This window comes from Saccostrea echinata, unplaced genomic scaffold, assembly GCF_033153115.1.
Source record: "Saccostrea echinata isolate AGI-Se365-2 ecotype Australia unplaced genomic scaffold, CSIRO_AGI_Sech_v1 ptg000010l, whole genome shotgun sequence".
NCBI classification, from domain to species: Eukaryota; Metazoa; Mollusca; class Bivalvia; order Ostreida; family Ostreidae; genus Saccostrea; species Saccostrea echinata.
Window position 1 is genome coordinate 2,158,994 of NW_026889759.1, and position 19,199 is coordinate 2,178,192.

General features: G+C 32.7%; 2 protein-coding genes across 2 annotated transcripts in view; one reads left to right on the top strand and one right to left on the bottom strand.

Moving 5' to 3' along the window:
* Nucleotides 1–74: 74 nt before the first annotated feature.
* LOC133184590 (nucleolar protein 11-like) lies at nt 75–11,338 on the bottom strand. Its single transcript, XM_061319675.1, has 16 exons — nt 11,204–11,338; nt 9,308–9,421; nt 9,063–9,119; nt 6,730–6,927; nt 6,388–6,529; nt 5,773–5,925; nt 5,524–5,606; nt 5,016–5,183; nt 4,723–4,791; nt 4,355–4,536; nt 3,801–3,926; nt 3,586–3,684; nt 2,878–2,956; nt 2,715–2,789; nt 1,920–2,027; nt 75–835 (listed from the first exon to the last, which is right to left on the bottom strand). The coding sequence occupies exons 1-16, from the start codon at nt 11,336–11,338 to the stop codon at nt 713–715; spliced, it is 1,911 nt and encodes a 636-aa protein (XP_061175659.1). The 3' UTR covers nt 75–712.
* A 3,803-nt stretch (nt 11,339–15,141) lies between these two features.
* The window catches only part of LOC133184125 (serine/threonine-protein kinase SMG1-like), a 37,570-nt gene continuing 33,512 nt past the window's right edge, over nt 15,142–19,199 (top strand). The window contains exons 1-3 of the mRNA XM_061318992.1: nt 15,142–15,602; nt 16,192–16,328; nt 18,509–18,567. Of these exons, the coding sequence (XP_061174976.1) occupies nt 15,242–15,602; nt 16,192–16,328; nt 18,509–18,567 (557 nt within the window). The 5' untranslated portion in view covers nt 15,142–15,241. The remainder of the gene's footprint in view (nt 15,603–16,191; nt 16,329–18,508; nt 18,568–19,199) is intronic.

The window sequence follows — 19,199 nt, forward strand, 5'->3', positions numbered from 1 at the left end:
AAGTACAATTGCATTTTGAAAAACTCCTCCCTCCAACCCCACTGAAAAACTCCTCCCTCCCACCCCCTCCATACACCTTTGCCCTTTTTCTTAAAAAGTCAGTGACTTTTCATTTATTTAGCTTTGATTTCTCTGATAACTACAGTAAAATTTGTTTCTAGGGAAGTCCTCAGGACATGAATTTTCAATTCCTCATGACCAAAATTCTTTATATCCATATAAGAAGGTGCTATGATATGAGGAATATGGAAAAAAAGCAGAGATTCCTCATAGCAGAGATTTCCTTCTATCTAAGTTCCTTATAAACAAATTTAACTGTAATGTAATGCAACACAAATATGTTTAACTATAAATACTTCTGTTTTCTCCAAGTCAAACAACTACCAATATGTAACTGCAAATCATCAATATCTAGTACATGTATCACTCAAACCTTTATCAATAAAATATTTCGAACTCATTGGGGCCCAGAAAAAAATGAAATATCTGAGGATTTGAGGTATTAGAGATTAAAATATGTACAGGAAAGAGAAGTTGGGACTCCCAACTGGCTTTATTATATCCATGGTATATTCAAGATAACAATGCTAAAGATACCAATGTTCAACTGTACTTGAAAATACATGTATCACTTCAATCTTTTAAAATACTTAGAATTAACCTATGACAAAAACATAATTGAAATCTAAGCACTTTGCTAAATCTTCAATCGTCAATAAACATGCAGGACTTCCATGCAGTATTTTCCTACGGTGCGGGGGCGTGGAATGGCAAATTGTCTTTTTAGCTGTGAAAGTAGGACATCCAATGTCAGGAATTCTGCAAAGTATTCTCTCTACAAGTAAAACACATGAGGAAGAATTAATAAATTCCAAGTTGTTAGCAATTCACAGAAACAGTGTGGTACTAGGAATTTCCTTGTGTTATCAACAAGTCAAGTACTTATCTAGGAAGTTACCAAAGAATTTTTAAGTGTGCATGTATAAATGTACCTAAAAAGATCTTAATCACTTCCTTTAAGTATTTGCTACTGTAAGTTGTGGATTGGAAATGTCAGATTTATTTTTTTTTAATCATATAATGAGAGAGAGAAAGAGAGAGATTGGTGAAATATGTTATTTAAGGTGGTATGCCACACCAAACTTGTATTTAAGGGATGTTTAGAGTATCTATTTTGAAACATGATTTCATCATCAAAAGACCAATATTATTAATTATTTTATGTGATTTTTTTTTTCAGAGAACCTGGAAAAAATTTTTGGGTTTGAAATAAGACTCTGAGAGCCTCAAATTTAGTGTTAAAGAATGAATATCATAAAAATGTAATAAAGCAAGTCAAGAAAAGTCAGGTAGACAGTTTAAATTTTTTTAAATAAAAAAATATTTATGAATATGAAAAAATAAATTGTTGATATTCAGTAAAAAAAAAAAATAAAAATCTATGGATAAAATCTTCAAGGAATGGTTTAAAATAGAAAAGAGATATTAGGCAATCATATTTTTTAAAAAATTGAAAATATTACTACAGCCAAACAATCTAATATTTTTGTGAAATATTTCTACTTTATATAATTCCAGTCACTGTCAGGATCAGTTTAATTATCCCCTTGCAATGGAGTTGTAGGGAATATAGTAATACTGCGCTTTGTGTGTGTGTGGGTGAGTGCATGCGTAATGGAAATAATGCAAGTAACGATTCATATCGGGATCGATGTGCTCTTTTGCGGGGGGATGCTCTGCTTAGCGGTGCACTTGTTCACACTGGAATAGGCTAAAAATCTAAAAATTATCAATTTTTCTTCAATTTAACCATTTTGCTTCAATTTCTTTATGAAATAATAAAGTATAATATTTCTTTTACATAACGTTTCTTGCTCATCTAAGTTTTATGGCCCCGGGGCCAGCTTTACTGTATTTACCTGCTTCTCCACTATGCTATGAAGATTGATCAACACGCCATGGGAATCAGGGGAGATAACAAGCTGTTGGTAATGGGCATCGATCAGCACACAGACAAAGTTCACAATCTGCAATATAAAATGTGATGAAATATGGCACCAGCAACACACAAATACCTATTTGACAATAGGCACCAACCAACATTAAAAACAAACTTTACCAGGGGCACATACCTACATGGAAACAATATTTTTTCTACATGGAAACAAAATTTATTTTCCTTCGAACTGAAATATATATGTATTATACTTTCATAGCTTAAACACGACATGTGACTGCCAGCTCATAAAATAAATTAACCCTTGCTAGGATCTCATTTTTAAAAAGGGCCACATTTAACATACTTGTAACAGAGGGTATTTGTAGAACATATGCTTCAATGCAAGACTTTACAAAAGAAGGCTAGAGAAACCTCAACTTAAAACAACTTATACAATCTAAAAAACTCCTTCAAATATGATGATCTGGTAATTAGAAACAGCATTTTGCTTTTTGACAATTTCTAAGATGTTTTTTCACCATAATACCCTTTAACATAATATTGTAATACTGTATACAGGGAAATTTTTTCCCCTGCTTTATTTTCACCCTCATTGCAAGAGGGCAAATTTTAAATGGGATGAATTCAAAGAAGACAGCATTATCTCTCTTACACAACTGTGTCTGGGCCACATTTAAAATGGGGCTAAATTGTTTTTCAAGAGTAAAAAAGGTGAAAATAACACGGGGCCAAAATAACACTTATACAGTAATACCTGTGTAAGATCTGGTGCTGCGTTGCTGTTTGATTCCCGGTTATTGATCAAATAACATAAATACTCCAGCAACATCTACAAAGAATACATAATTCACCAAAGGTTAAGATATCCTTTAAAGTCCATGTCTCTCACATATCTATATGAACTGCAAAAATCTTACCAGAACATTTTGGAAGGTAACATGATGGAGACACTCGATGATGAAAATATCATTGTACGACTTTTTAATTATCTTATTTCTGAAGATCAATTAAGGATAGCAAATTGTAAATCAAATATTGCCACTAGTTTAATTGGTGCAAAAACTTTGCTAATGATAATGAATAAACATACTGATTTACTTTTATACACTACAGGTATAATATACTTGTAACTTGTGATTGGTGTACCATTAATGTGTTAAGCATCTGGGAAAAAGAAGAAATAAAGGTTCTGGAAATTTATCACTTGAATGGAAAAAGAAAGATATCGAATCATTTTAATGTTACTCAATACCAAGAAATATGTAATTTCTGAGAAAAATGCTCATATAATTTTGTAATATTTTGCATTGCATACAAAACACTTCTACATGTCTTATAGAAAGTTGATAATTGAGAGATTTCAAAGAAGGTCACACTGCATTACTGAAGCAGGTTAACTCCAAATATAAACACTTTCGACTAACTGTTTCAAAGAAAAGTGCTCAAAAATATGTGACAGATATCCAAGTTTTCCATGGAGTAACCCCCTACAGAAAGAAAGTCTTACAAATTGATCTCACCCCCTCAACCTGCAATTGATACAACAAAACATTGATTTAATACCAGCCCCTTGTATTCAATTGTGCCTGGTTATTTCATTTTTATAATTAAATGAGGAAGGATACATAATGTGACCTTTGCCCTCTGATAAGGGTTGGTTGCTTTTGCTGGTTCCTGAGTATCCATCTAGTTTTACTGCTTCTGAAACTTTTGCATCATCAATACTGGAAAAAAAAATTATTAAGATCTTTGCAGTATTTTGATAGAACAGAGAATGGATATTTATTTTTTCTCAACCTCTACATTAATTCAAAGTCACGCTGCAACATACCATACTTACCTGAGAACAAAATTTGTGAACACACAGAGAGATTCTTCTGGAATATCTTCTACAGAATCGAGACATTGTAAAAGCAGAGCCAAATCCTCATGTTTCACAAGGCCCTCTGCTATGTCTTTAATGCATCTGAAAATATTAATATTCTGTCAGATTGATTATTTAAGATTGAATATATCAAACAATAGACTATGTTTCAGAAGTTGATCATAAATACTGTGTGGGCAACACTCGTGATACTGCCATACTGGGTGTCAGTTTACGGGGTATGTACAAAAGGTTGATCTAGTATATATACTGTGGAATCATTAGATTTCGTGGTGGATCAATAATCGTGGAATTCATGGGTACCCTGCATCCATGAATTCACATCCTCAACGAATAAACAATTGGGGTTAAGAGTAATCTTTCCTTTTGTAGATATGAGTTGAATACACAAAATTACATCCCCTCAAACCTGTAAAATTCAGGCAATCCATGAAAATTGGTCCCCATGAATTTTAATGATTCCACAGTATGTACTTTGAGATCAGAACTTGTGTGACATATGTACTTACCTACTGGGCACCAATCGGTGTAGGAGAAGTTGTTCTAGAATGTTGTGAGGCCAGAACTTTTCATCGGACACACACCTCTGAACAATCTGCTCCATGACGGATGTTTCACTGATCACACCACTGGCATCATCACCATGACTTTTCAGAATGTTTGAAAATTTCTTCTCAAATTCCTTCTGTGTCTTGATTTTTAAAAATAACTTGCTATTAATCTGTGCATAGTTTCAGTCATCATATTGAAATTATCTGGTAAAATAATTAGAGAGAAGTTATTACATTCTTTTCAGTTTCTTTATTTGGGGGTGTGGTGGGGTCTTGTTTTTTTTTTTCTTTAACAAAAAATGAAATAGGTTAGCTTAATGACTTACCTTGCATGTGTATATATTTTGTAACTCTGAAAACAGTTTGTTAGCTTCAGTGTTTGGTGAAGGTGACTTCTAAAAAAAAAAGACTTTATAACAGAGGGTATGAATTTTTGAATGAAAACCAGGGTATACAAAACGTGGCTTTGTTTATACATGTAATAGATATCAAAATATTTTTTAAGGAGAAAGAAACCCTCTACACATAAATATAAAAAAAGATAACAAAGTATTGAAGTTGTCTTCTCAGTATAAATGTATGTGAACCTACTGATCAGTATAAATGTATGTGAACCTACTGATTTAGACCAGGTCAAAGGTCCTGGGGATGCTGGGTCATGTTGAATATGCATGTCAACCCTTTGGTGACCTAGGATGCTAGATAATGTGGAAGGGTGGCAGGAATAGGAATACATATACAGAGTCCGGTGGCACAGCACAAACAGATGTCCATGTAGAACAAACAACTGAAAATGTATACAAATATACTGTATATCACATATATTTTAAATAACTTTACTTTTGTGACAAAATAGCTTTATATCTATTCACTGGATATAATGTTTGCCAATGCTCCAAATAAGTCTGTGATTTGTAATACCCTCATTACTTACAAGAACTCCATTTCACATCAAAACAATCTTGCGCATTTACTAGTATGCAAAATAAAGTTCTCATGATTTACAGTAAGCAAACTTACAATTTCAAAGCACTGAAATAAAATTTCACTTCCTCCTGCAGTTTTTTAAAAACTTTTCTGCATATCTGAAGTATCAAATTAATATTTCATACAAAAAAAAATCATACTTTAACAGTTGATTTCTTTAGAGTTGGTAGATTCTTCCAAATTTCATACGTTCCAAATTTTATGTCAAATATTCCAATAATCTCTACAAAATAAATCACATCTTTATTAATAAATTAGTATTTTGCACATGTTCATAAAAGAAAAAATTGCCATTAACAATTACATTGTATGAATATAGTAATCAAATAAGATTTTATATGATTATCATATGAACTATAATTTAAATATCAATATAGTAATGACTTTACCTTGATTATCTTTGACACAGCCTGCTAGCACTATGTGAGTTGAATTCAGAGCCACCATTTTTGTTGCCTTGGTGACTCCAGATATGGTCTGTAACACTTCTGATGAAGATTGATGGAATGTCAGAGTCTGACATAACAAATCACCATTCAAACCTGAAAAAATAAATATTTTTTTTCATTTTATCATAAGAACTTCTAACAAAAGGCCCATGGACCACAATGCTCACTTGAGTAAATTTAGCCCTGTTGTTCTTAACAATTTTTCCTCCTTTGTATTCCCATGAAAAATTGTGATTAAATATTATGGCCCCATCCTAACTTTAAGGTGTCTCAGAATCCACACATCATGGGGATGCTTCATTCAATATGACTAAAATAGCCTTGTAGTTATTGAGAAGAAAATTCTTTTCCTGTATAAAACGAGACTTTTTTCTAAAAAGAACTCAAGAATTAGATGATTTTAACCTTCTCAATCAAAAAATAAAAGAATGCTTTCCTTTTTGGTAAATTTTGTTTTTTATTAATTTTTGGTGCCAAATTGGTGCTCACAATGACATACAATGAGAAAATTACCCCCCAAAATGACTTGAGCACAGACATCTCCATCATACTTACATAAGATGAATATTTTGACATTATCTCTACCAAGACTAGTGTGACAGCTGACAAACTCTGTATTTATAGGCATCTGGACAGGTTCAGAATGTCGAATCCATTCCTCATTTCTGTACCAGTGACTCATCAATTGTAGGTTGTTCTGTAAAAAGGACTTTATATCTAATAACAGTATACCACCCTTAAGGCAACATTATGCTACTTTTGTTTTTAAAATGTTTTTAAAATAAACCATATTTACACCTTTATATAATATATAAGAGTGAGAGAGAGAATTTTTATGTGCAAATGACTGTAAATCTAAAACTGTTCATTCCTTTAGACATATATGACTAATCTTACCTCTTGCTGCAAAAGACAGAGTACACATAGATCAGAATTTATCTTCACCAGATCGCAGAACAAAATTTCATCTTTATCAATCAGGGGACCCTCTTTTATGTCCTTGACCTTACTGAGGAAGGTCACAGCTCCATTTTTAAATACTACAACTGGTTCTGTAGTGTTACCTGGAAGGATCCCCTTTATTGGACATATAGCCTATGGAAAATTTACTCAGAACATGTACTAAGTTCAAAAACACACATATGTTATCTAAACTATATATTGCTTCAGGAATCTAAAATACCTATTGTTTATGTGTAAAAGCCGACATTTAATGTGATTCTTTGCTTCCTCTTTTACATTTATTATAAATTATTATACTTTCATGCTAAATACTAAAATCTGATTGGTTTAGATGCATTTAACAATTTGTAATGTTACCCTCAGCATTAGCAATACACTTTACAACTGGTAACACAACGATTATGTCACATGTGTGTAAATTGTACGGTTTGCTGTAGAATTCTCAAAATGTCAGTTGTTTTGTTTGAAAGAAGCTGAATAAACGAGATGTCAATCAAAGCTTGCATCCGATGTAGCTTGATTGAAAACAACAAACGACAGATGAAAAATGCTTGCAAGTGCAGAAATACCAAAACTTCAGACGATAAAGGACTCTCTGAGTATCATTTAAACAATAAAAAGGTCGGTAAATATTTTTCGAAACTTTCTTATTGAGAAAAACAAGAGGAGAGTTTGAAAGCTTTCTAAATGTGAACTTAACAACGATCTACAGAATTTTTTTGCTGGCATCCTAAATTAATAAGACATTCAGTATAATAAAATAAATAGTGCATATTTTTGAGGGTAACAGTTGAAATTAACACCCCTCGGAATACCATTGTCAACCGACACGTCAGCAGAGGTTGACAATAGTTTTCTAAGAGGTGTCAATTTCAACTGTTACCCTCAAAAACATGCACTATTTATATAATACTTTGCTTTGAACATGTTGAAAAATAGAAATAACAGGTAAACCATTTGAATCACCAATCTAAGAAGTAGGGTTGGGATTGGGAAGTAACATAGGGTAAATCAAATTTTAATTGAGAAGAGTCACATGTTCTTTATGAGAAAATGTAAAATACCAACTGTAAAGTAAATGGATATAATGACTTACAGTTACATGTACAACAGGATCATTATAACTGACCCTGGATTTGCTTTGAATGTGTATAATTGTAGTAATCAGGCCATCATTAAAAATATCTTTGTTTCCCCTAACCCAACCCTAAAATCTCGAGTTGGGTAGGTAGGTAGGTAAATATTTTTTTTCTGACAGCAGCTTTGAAAATACCTTCTGAAATTTAATGGAATCATGCCATTATGAATAAGAACAGTACAAAAGAAAGCGATTTGTAAACAGAATATCATACAAATGCCGTTGAAAAGCTAAATTTAAGTTGAATTCACAGGTATTATTCAATTGAACTTGTACAATATCTCACACAAGTGTAAATTTATTGAAATCGAATATTTAAAAAGACAAGATTCGCAGATACATGCAAAGACTGGACATTTAAGTATTTTTCAAACCTACTATGAGCTTCCAGTGCTTAATGCAATGCATGTACTTTTTCAGTATTTAATTGAACCAAACCATATCTGAAAATGATAAATATGCCATACACAATGTCATAGTCATGAAATTTAACCCATGAATAAAAGGCATGAAGAAAGGATGTCTGAATTATATTCATGAGGATGAAAAATGCAGACATATTTACAACTCAGGATTATGGAACTTAGATGAACTGTTTATTAGATCATAACTCAAATTAAATAAAATGCAGTGAAATTGATCGATGTATTCACAAGGTAGGCCCCCTCGTCTGCTCATGAGGTGGGCCTTGTCATGTACTAAGTACCTTAATTTCAAAAGACAGGATTGCAAATACCACCGAAACACTCTTAATTAGTTATGGTATATTTTATTATCGAAATTTTCAAGCTTGTAGGATTCGAATAAGCTAAAGGCAAAAGGTTGATACGTCGCCGTTGTTTTATAACACCGCAAATAAAGTATTCCTCTATGACCACATGTTATGGGCCCCATTTTGTTTCCAGCAAACACTTGAAAATCACAGTGTCGGCCGTTCTGATAAAAAACGGATTTTGATGAAATTGTATTTTATAAAAATTTATAATCATTAAAAAAAATCATTTGAATAATCTTATTAAAAAAAACTTTTCAGTCGGCGTGATTTAATCGGGTCGGTCGTGTTAGGGGAAATAAAAGTATTTTTTATTTTGGCCTCAATATAAATATTTTCAGCTGAATATAAACTTACATTTTTAGTGGCTGACTTCTCAAAGTTCTGTTCATGTTGTTCCCAAGTTCTAATAGTCTATTTAAAAAAGCATGTGTTAAACTAATAACTATAGGTGAATTTTACAAAGTTTACACTTATATATCGAATTTCGGCTAAGCCATGAAACATAAATTGTTAATAAGATCACAGAAACAAGGGGCATTTCCTGAATAAGGTTCTAATTATACAATATGCTTCATAATTTATCTAAAACATGCCCTCACCCTCTCGTTGATAACGGTGATAAATTTCTGATCATGTTCACTCCATATCACAGAACTTGTGATGTGCTCATTGTGTTTTGTTGACCAGCTCTGTGTAGCTTTCTGGTCATCAATCTGTAAATACATAATGATATAAATACAGTTGAACTTTGATATCTTGAATACCATGGATATGTGCAAGTGATTTGGAAGTCCCAACCACTTATTCTTAAAGTATTTTACACTCAATATCTGGAATCCTCAGATATCTCAAAGTTTTTTCTCTGCCCATCAAGTTCAAGATAACGAGGTCTGACTGTATACAGATATAACATGTGTATGTTTATGTATTTCAAGCAACTACAATCAGGAGGATCAGTGCAATTTTCATACCTAGTTTCCTGACATATACATTTACGTAAGGCAATGTGAGAAAATTTGTATGTTTGTATTGTATTTCTTGGCCATCATTGAGTAACAAAAAGAAAAATTATATGGCTTTAAAGAGTGACTATTGAAAGATTTGTGAAAGCTTAAGCTTTTCACCAATTTGGCTAAAAAACTACAACCTATTTATTGTTTCGAATATAGTTTTTTTTTTTTTATCCTAATAAATATCAGAAAGTTTTTAGGCATTAGATAGTCAATTCTTGGAAAGACTGATCCATTGAATGTTATATTTGAAGAAAACATTTGAGCATGGAGAGAAAAATCAGAAGGACCAGATCTACTAAGCTATATAAGACCAAGATAAATGAATTCCTAGATTCTCATCCAAATTATTTGAAAAAAATGTGGCAGGCAGGTGGGTGGATTTCTTATATATATATATATATATATATATATATATATATATATATATATATATGTATATATATATATATATATATATATATATATTAGTGGCGCCAAGCGAGCTCTTAAAGCAATGCCTTGGCAAAGAGAAAATTTGGACTTTGCACAATGATCCAAATGTTTTATCTTCCACACTTACCTCTAGACCCCAAATGCAATGCAAATGCATCTTGCTGATAAGGTGTGAACTATGTTCTAGCAGTAACAAAAAAATTCACCAAATAATAAACTCACCTTGATTTAATGGATATTGTAGATAAATAGTAGATTAAACAATCTTTGTTAAAATTTGCACCTTTTTGACTTCGTTATGGTAATGCACATACCATGTCATGTGACATCACAGTCTAAGATGTTCCAAATGTCTCATGCAGTTTGAAGAGGCGGATCTAAGTCAAAACTGAATAGGTATCCAGTGATACACATCTGCACTCGCTCTAACAGTCGCACAATCAAGATACTACTTCTAACAAATATTGGTAGTCAGCCTTTGTTCTTAAACAGGTTGGAACCAATCGCCAAAATTGGATTAATAACCCATCTTGGGTATAATATCCAAAATGGGATATAAATTTACAGGGCAAAAAATGAAAAATTTTATTTTGGCCATAAATATCATAAATCCGCATCAAAATACTTAAAAAGGAATAACTTTTGGCAAACAAGTTTTTCTGCAACCCTATAGTTTGTTAGATTGATCCCCAAGAAGTTTAGGAACTTCTGAGGGATCAATCTCCTAAACAGCGGACATACAAAAAAACTTGTTGACCAAAAGTTATTCCTTTATAAGTATCTTGATGCGGATACATATCAAATCTAAAAACTCTTCTAACAGATGTGTAAATAATTAACTAAAGTCTGACAAAGGTAGGTATGTTGAAACACTTTTATTTGTAAAGTGATTTAGTCTACAGTGCTATTTAAGATTAGATTTCTGCATAAAACTTTCATATATTATTCACATGCATTGAAGTAGGGTTCATCAACAATATTAAAGGAAATTCGAACGCTGTTTACTCCACACTAATTTAACAAATTCTTTCGATTTTTGGAAACAAATACCTTGTATAAATTGATCAAGTTCGAACTCTGGGTAACAATAACATCGCCTTCAGTACAACACGCATCAACATTAAGGATATTACTATCCTTTATATCTTCTGCTAACACGACAGGCTCTCCTCTGGAGGCAGCCATCTTCTTTAGGACCGCAGTAATTTTGCTGTTGAATCGGAACTTCTCGAATGACACATTATCGAGTTTGGGAGACATCCGATAAGTTCCGATTGTTAGTAGTCTGCTCATTTAATAACTTGTACGTTTCATGCTATCATTTAGAATTTGTAAGGAGTATTAATTCTTGCATACCATATATGGCCTTAGATAAGATCATCAAGGACACATTGCATTACATGTACAGATACAGTCTGCAGCTCTCAGACGGTCTATAAATCTACTACTGCAGGCCACCGGCACTTTTCCTTATCTGAAAGACAGACAGACGAATGAGATTTTAATATCCCTGAGCTTTTGTGCTTTTTGATAAATTTCAAAACGGGTAGTTTTAGTCACCTGAGTCACTCAAGTGACCTATTGCTATCTGTTTTCGTCTGTTGTGTGTAGTGCATCATTTGTCGGTCCGAAACAATTTAATACGAAACAAGTGCTGTGCTGCAGGCGCCAGGGAAACGATTTCTATAGAGTGCAAAATAAACATTACTCAAAAAAAAAAAACAAAAAAAAAAAGATCTTGATATATTTTTAATTATTTGAAGACCATTTCATTTGATGGACACTACAATTCAGTCTAAGACTTCAAATAATTAATTATGATTTGAATACTGAATTATACATAAGGAGCGCATTTATTCAAATTGTTTGCATCTTAGTTAATTTGTTGAATTGATGCGCACACTAATTGAACTATGCTCCCTTTATATGAATAAATGATATCAACAATTGAATTGATTAGTGCAATAATTAAAATGTTCTCTGTACGAACAATTTCGAAAACTAGGCAGCCTACTGACAAAAATGTTGATGATGCAAGGGTATTTCCAATTTCTTTGAAAGTCAGCATTTCGCAAATTCTATGGTCGATGCAATTGCCTTGTTTGCAAATACAATCTGTTGGTAGATTTAATGATGACTGACGTCTATCATACTAATGGTTAGGCCATTATTTTCATACCGCATTGACTAGGGATTTCTCCGCGTTTACCCCGTCGTGGCAGAGGGCGCATGGCGCAGTTTTGCATAACCAAAAATCGATTTCCGAAAATTTATCTTATCAAATCACAATACCGAAAATATTTATATATAATTACCATATATTTTATCAGTGAATCTCTTAATCGATGCATAGTACTTCCGAATTTAAACATTTTCCCGTAATTCAGGTTGTACTGTTGCCCCCTTCTCACCGGATGAAAGTGGACTTTCGCAGGTAGGTTAAGGCTTCCCGTAGAAAATGACAGTGCACTCTGTGCCTTTACATCTCTGAACTACCAAAATGTGACGTCATAATGGAAAATGACGTCAGGTCACTGCAAACTTGAGGTGCTATGACGGGGAGAGTGTCATGAACTTTACTCTTTATTTCAAACTGCATGTAAAATGCTAGATAGCTATTGAAAAATCCACGGGTCGTTAAAGGTTTTTTAAGTCTTATATGTCCGAATATTTTTAAAATACACCGCTTACCTACCCTTGATTGAAATTCATCATGTTCAAAATGCTAATGAAAAATATACTTTTGAAATGTACTCTATTTATACCCGTGATTGGAGGTAGAATTTGTTTTGTATGTATAAAAGAGCCTGGCGCAGGTGATTAATGAGGATTAATCTGAGAATTTTTGTGGAAATCTGTAAGAAGAGGTTGTTCTCTAACTGAATCTTGCTTGGGAAAAATGTGTGTTGGCTTTGTTTTAATACAGATTACGATATTGTGTGGAAAATACCCTCAATTTTGTAGGTAAGTTGAATTTCTCAGGAAATATTTTGTACCCAAGTAATACTATGACTTTTCCCAAGCACATTTCGGATACACAAGGATACGATGAGTTTATTTATATAACAAAATGTTAATAATTATTGTGTTAATCAGCTGCGCCGAAGCGATTTATATGAAACACTTCACAAAATTATAAATGACCGTCACGTGATCAACAAAGTCATGTGATATCATAACAAATATGCTAATATATAGCCGAGAAAACCCTTTATATGAATTGGAAGTACTAAAGTTCAATACTTATAAATTAAAACCAAAACTGACCTCGCAATGACATATTATGTTTTGAGCGCATTTTAAAGCTTCGGGAAGCCTTAACATAGCTGCGTTCAAAAGAGAACTTTGTTTAAAACTGGAATCATCAACCTGCAGCTGAGGATTCTCAAATAATTTTTTACAGAGTACTTGTATAGCCAAAAGTGGAAATATAATGCTGGAGTGACTTGTCTCCATATATAAAGTCATTGTACGTCTGGATGCCAACTTTTTCAACCTCAGCAATTCGAACCAAAGCTTCACTGTTTATTGCTCATGCTCTGATATATATTCATTGTCCATATCTGTTTACGACTTTGTCCAAAAACAGGAACTTCTGATAATGATCTCTTAAATTAGAACTACTGTTCTCTGAGAAGAACTGATGCGCGCATAATCTTCATGATAAGGTATCTTCTATTGAATTAAAGTGATTAAATAAATCATTTATACCGAGGTAAAAAAAAACAACAAAAAACTATACACCAGATGGATGCGTACATCAGAGTTGATGAGAGTAATAACTGAATCAATGACGCATCAAATTAATTATTGCTCTCAATATATTAGATTGATACGCGCATCAATAGAATTGAGGAGAAGCATTTTAGAGTTAATGCGCGCATCAATTCGAATCATTGTGCGCAATAAAAGAATTAATGATGTATACAATTAATTAAAGATGTCTTCAATCATTTGATTCCATATGTTTTAGTCTTGTTTGGGGAAAGGACAACCTATTCGAGCTAAAATCTTTAAAAAGCAATTTGAACTTTGAACCTTTTTTTTTCTTCTTCCAGACATTATTACTGAAGAAAGGGCACTTATACCCCCTCCCCCCCCCATCCCACCCTGTCGGTTCATACAAGCAAAAACACAAGTTTTTCAAATTTTAACAATTTTCCTCTGATTTTTTTTTTCCGGAAAGGTAGAATTTTAAAGGCTACAGAATTATTAATCTTTGAAACAAAAAGAACAAATAAAAAATCTCAAGTAAGAAAGCAAAACTTTAAAGAAATTTATGTGTGCTGTATCATTTCAATGCTATATGGTGAATTTGCAATTTTTCACGATTTAAGTATTTGAAGATAAAGAAAAAAACCTAAAACAACTTTTTTTCTCATTTTTAGTCAATAATTTGCTGTTTATTGAATATGCTTTTTACCTTTTTTTTGGTCTGACTGGAGGGTACCTTTTCAAATAATTAAGAGACGTAAAACAAATAATGAAGCTGTAAATATAATGTTCCTTGGCCTCATGTATCTATAGCAAATTTTTAAAAATTAAGATCAGACCATGATGACCTTGAACTTTGACCTTTTGAACCTGAATCAAAACGCTTCATTGTCTGGCAATCATTTTTATCTCAGAAACAATTATTAGACTGAAAGATTAAGAGGTACTCTTTAAATATTGTGCCCACATCTTATTTAACACCATAGATCAATCTCTCACCAGAGGGCGTATTACGCCTCGCTACAACAAAGTATAAGTGGAGCGTAGCGGGAACGATAACTCTGGGTAGAGATTGACCATAGATCTTTGAAATCCATGGTACAACTTATCTAAATACCACTAAAGGGTGCTTTATATAAAAAAAATAAATGTGTACACTGTACACTAAACAAGATTGAGACACAAATGAAATGTTTATTCTTTCCTTAGATTTTGCGCACACAATTCATTATTGTTAGATCTATTTCATTTTTAATAATCATTTCGTAACTGCGGAGATAGATTTCAAAAAAGGAAGATGGCGACGAGGAATATGTGTCAAAGTAACAATTTTGTGTAAAATGATTCCTTTTCTTGTCACGCACAGCAGATGTAATGAGTGAGAAGTCCATAGGGGCGAAAGGTAAACCGCCTGATAAGCAAGATGCTACAGCGGACGGGAATGCTCCAAATTCAAAGGAAAAACCAATTAACAATGTAAACGAAAATGCATGCGGCGAAAAGTCCGAGCTACCCAAAATATCGGACAAACCGAAAGTGTTCGACAGAAAATCAGATTCGCGACCGAACATGAAAATCAACCCCATAAATAGCAGGAATGGTAAACTGAAAAGGGACGATGACAAACGTTCTTCTTATCCAGCAAGAAGTCCTCATTCTCGCAGTCGTCATTATGAAAAGTTAGATTCCAGAACATACCAGTCTTCATCCTTCAAGACTGAAGTGAAAAGATCAGGTATGGTCCTTATTCTGTCAGAATCTCTTAATTAGGCATACGCCACAATAACTCAGTCCTTGAATTGCCAAAAATGCTCAAAGGAAAATTTTGGTGCAAAGTTCTGCAAGCTAGGGCAATGGATGCAGAATTAAAAAAATCACCATCTGAATTCAATGACATGTCATTACAGACTGCATCATGACTACTGAACAACAGTTAATGCTGTCTAATAGAATGAGAACGTTATACGGCTGTGACAGGTGTTATGTGTAACAGCTGTCCTTATCTTCAGAGTTTACCTATGTGTTGACAAATATGGAGTACATGTACATGTTATTTGTTCGGTGGATAAATGAAATTTATTTATTTTCCAATGCTTTGTAAATATGATTTGAAATGAATGTGGAGAGTGTGTATTGTAATGGACTTGAGATTTATACTACAAAGGATCTAGGTACTGATCATTCGATATCTTCCATAACTGTGCACAGCTGCATATGTTTAAAGTGAAAGTAGAAAAAAAATATTGATTAAAATACTATTTGTAAAATTTTAAATCATATGTTCACAAAGTCTACAAAGGCTGTGACTTGTTTATTTACTACAGATTCAACAAAGGCTTTCAATGATGACTCAAGGCTTTCTAAGTACATCCGAAGAGTCGTAAGAGATGGGGATAAAGAAAGGAGGATCTCATCTGCCAAACAGCTTCGAGATTATCTACGTACCTCAGATGGAATAAAGGTATAGAAAACTCTAATGGTAAATATCTTGCATGTGTTGTTTTAATTCATTTTTATGTAAATACAGTGGCTTCCATTTTATCGGATAGCGGTTTAACGAATATTTCGGCTATTTCAATATAATATCAGAGCACAAAACCATTTCTTATATATTTATTAATAATTTCACCTGATATTCTGATGAGAAAATATTGGAATTTCGTTTTATCCGATACAAAAATTTGGACTATCATAGTGTTTTTTGATAATCAACACCTTGTTCACACCTCCAACTTCGTATGTGAAGCCTTTGTTTACACAGTTTGACACCAATTACCTTGACTGGCTTGAGTACGACAATGAGGGGATTAGTTACGGCTGGACGCACACAGGCACCTTACCTGTGTCAATAGTGGGCATAGTAAATAGATATGTTTTGATTACAGTTGTGGTGATCAGCTTGGGTTCAATGATGCACTTGTTAATTATGACAATTATTTGTAATTTTTTCAGCGTGAAATTTTAATTATTGAACTGATTAGCTTGTGTATAACAATTTGCTTGGATAATGAAATAAGCCTATTCAATCGTTTAACTTGGTCCATTGGCAATATTTATTCACTTTTCAGTGCAAAATTTATGGTAAAAATCACAAATGGCCCATTCTATAAAAATACGTCTCAGAATTCATACCATCTTTCTCCACATGGCTCTCAAAATCTCTCTTCAGCGGACAAGAACGAGACTGGTAAACTCACACACAGTATAAAATACGTAACCGTATTAAAGAAACAAATAAAAATGAAACAATTACATATATTTAATATTTTTGTTTATTTTTAATTTACAATCTATCCAGGGAAAAATAGTGTACGGTTATTAGTCAAGCATTTAGTCTACTTCCGTTTCCAAAATGGCGACCATCGAAGAAGGAATGTAAACATGTGCTGAAGAAAGATGGCAATAACTATCAAAGAATATATTCTATACGTCAATTTATTTGAAAAAAAAATTCATATTAAATTCATAAGTAAGTGAAATAAATTGTTTTTAGTAAAGTCATTAAGTAAACATGTCAAAAGAAAACGAAAGTGCAAGCTTGAAATTTGCTACGATGTATTATCAATACATGTTGCTCTATACATCTATCTTTGGACTCGGTATGGAGCAATCGGCTATTCTAATTTTCGGCTATTCGGATAAAACTAGGCTGACAACTTGACTATCCGATAAAACGGGAACCACTGTAGTAAAAGAGGGTGTGTGCGTGATGATACAATGTACATGTTTGTTTTTTAATTTACATGTTGATTTTTTTCTCCAAACATTTGCCAAGTAAATATTATCTGAATTTATGAATAAGAAGTTTATCTTGCAGAACAAGAATATCTGAAATGAACCAGGGATTTATCAATGCTATTTTAACTACTGGTAAAGGGTACCTTTCCCCTTTGGAAAAGTCAAAATTCCCCTTTTTGTGATGAAAAATTCCCTGATTTAACACACATGTAACATTCAAAATATATTGATTTATGGTAGTTTTAGTAATGACACCCAGATTAGCTATCAGAATGCAGATTTTTGTAACATTTTTCTGAAAATTTCCAGGTGGGGGCATGTCCCCAGGCTCCCATAGACCTCCAGCGCGTATATTGATCAATCGTTCTAATATTTCCCCCTTTCTTGAAAAGGGTAGTCAAAAATAGCCAGATAATTCCCTGTGAATCAATAAAGTCCAAATTTATGTCTAATATTATTTGAGGAGATTTTATAGATACTTAACCTTTGTGAAGTTCACCAGCTGTTGTCTCAAATGTTCATTTACTCCTATAGAGGAAAAGGGTCTCAGGGAAATAGTGGGAACTAACTGGGTTCTCAGTTTTCTTGAGACTTTTGTGACTAAATACCTACATGTAAATAAGATATTGCTTTATAGATGTTATATACACAAGATATGTAAAGTTTACAGGGATACTATCATGTTGTTCCCTAACACTCTATTGTTTTGTTTGTGTTTGCACTGATCCATTTAAAATTTTAAGAATTATATATATATATATATATATATTTTTTAATTTTTTTTTTTTTTTTTAATATTTTTATTTTTCAACAACACAACACATTTTTGAGGCAACACCTCCTCAGAAGCCCTCCACAGACACCCCATATTATATATTTTGATATATTTTTATTGTGTTTTAGACTGTTTATAAAGTATCAGAGGATGCCTGGACCTCATTGCAAGATGTGTTCTATGAAAGGTAATATTTCTCAATATTCACCCATGAAACAAAACAAAAAATCTCTTGATTTTTATTAAAAGAAAAACCATTTATAATGAAAATGATGTTGAGAAGAAAATTAAAGATCTTCTATTTATCTCATACTGTATAGGGATTAATTCCATGGATTGTAATTTTCATTTTTTTCTCTCCCCGCGGTTTGATGGATTTGTGGAATTAGCTTAAAATTTAAAAAAAAAGAAGAAATTTCATACTACCCACATTTGAGTTGCTCTCAGATCCACAGCAATATTAAAATAATGAGAGGATTGAAGCAAGTACCATGAAACAGTGTTGGTGATAAAAGTTGAATGACCTCACAGCTTCCTATTACTGTACTATGAGTGGTGTTTCACTACCCACACAGTTGTTATACTGAGGGAATACAAAGAGGTGTCCCCCCAAATTTTAATTCCTGTAGGGATAAGAAATTACAATAAAACTACACGTCTGACCATATGCTTACACGTAACACAATAATCAATGGGTTACATCAACAAAATAATATTATCCCATATCTATTGGAAGTCCAAAAGTTTGTTAAATGAATAAAATTTGAAAAAAAAGGGTTACACAAATGATAAAAATTGATATGCGTGATCAGATGACAA

Coding starts and splice junctions, on each gene's coding strand:
- LOC133184590 (XM_061319675.1), bottom strand. CDS start 11,338: ATGGCTGCCTCCAGAGGAGAGCCTGTCGTGTTAGCAGAAGATATAAAG. Junction 5,184..5,523: donor TAAAGAAATCAACTGTTAAA/GTATGATTTTTT, acceptor ATACATTTTCAG/TTGTTTGTTCTACATGGACA. Junction 3,927..4,354: donor CACCGATTGGTGCCCAGTAG/GTAAGTACATAT, acceptor TAATATTTTCAG/ATGCATTAAAGACATAGCAG.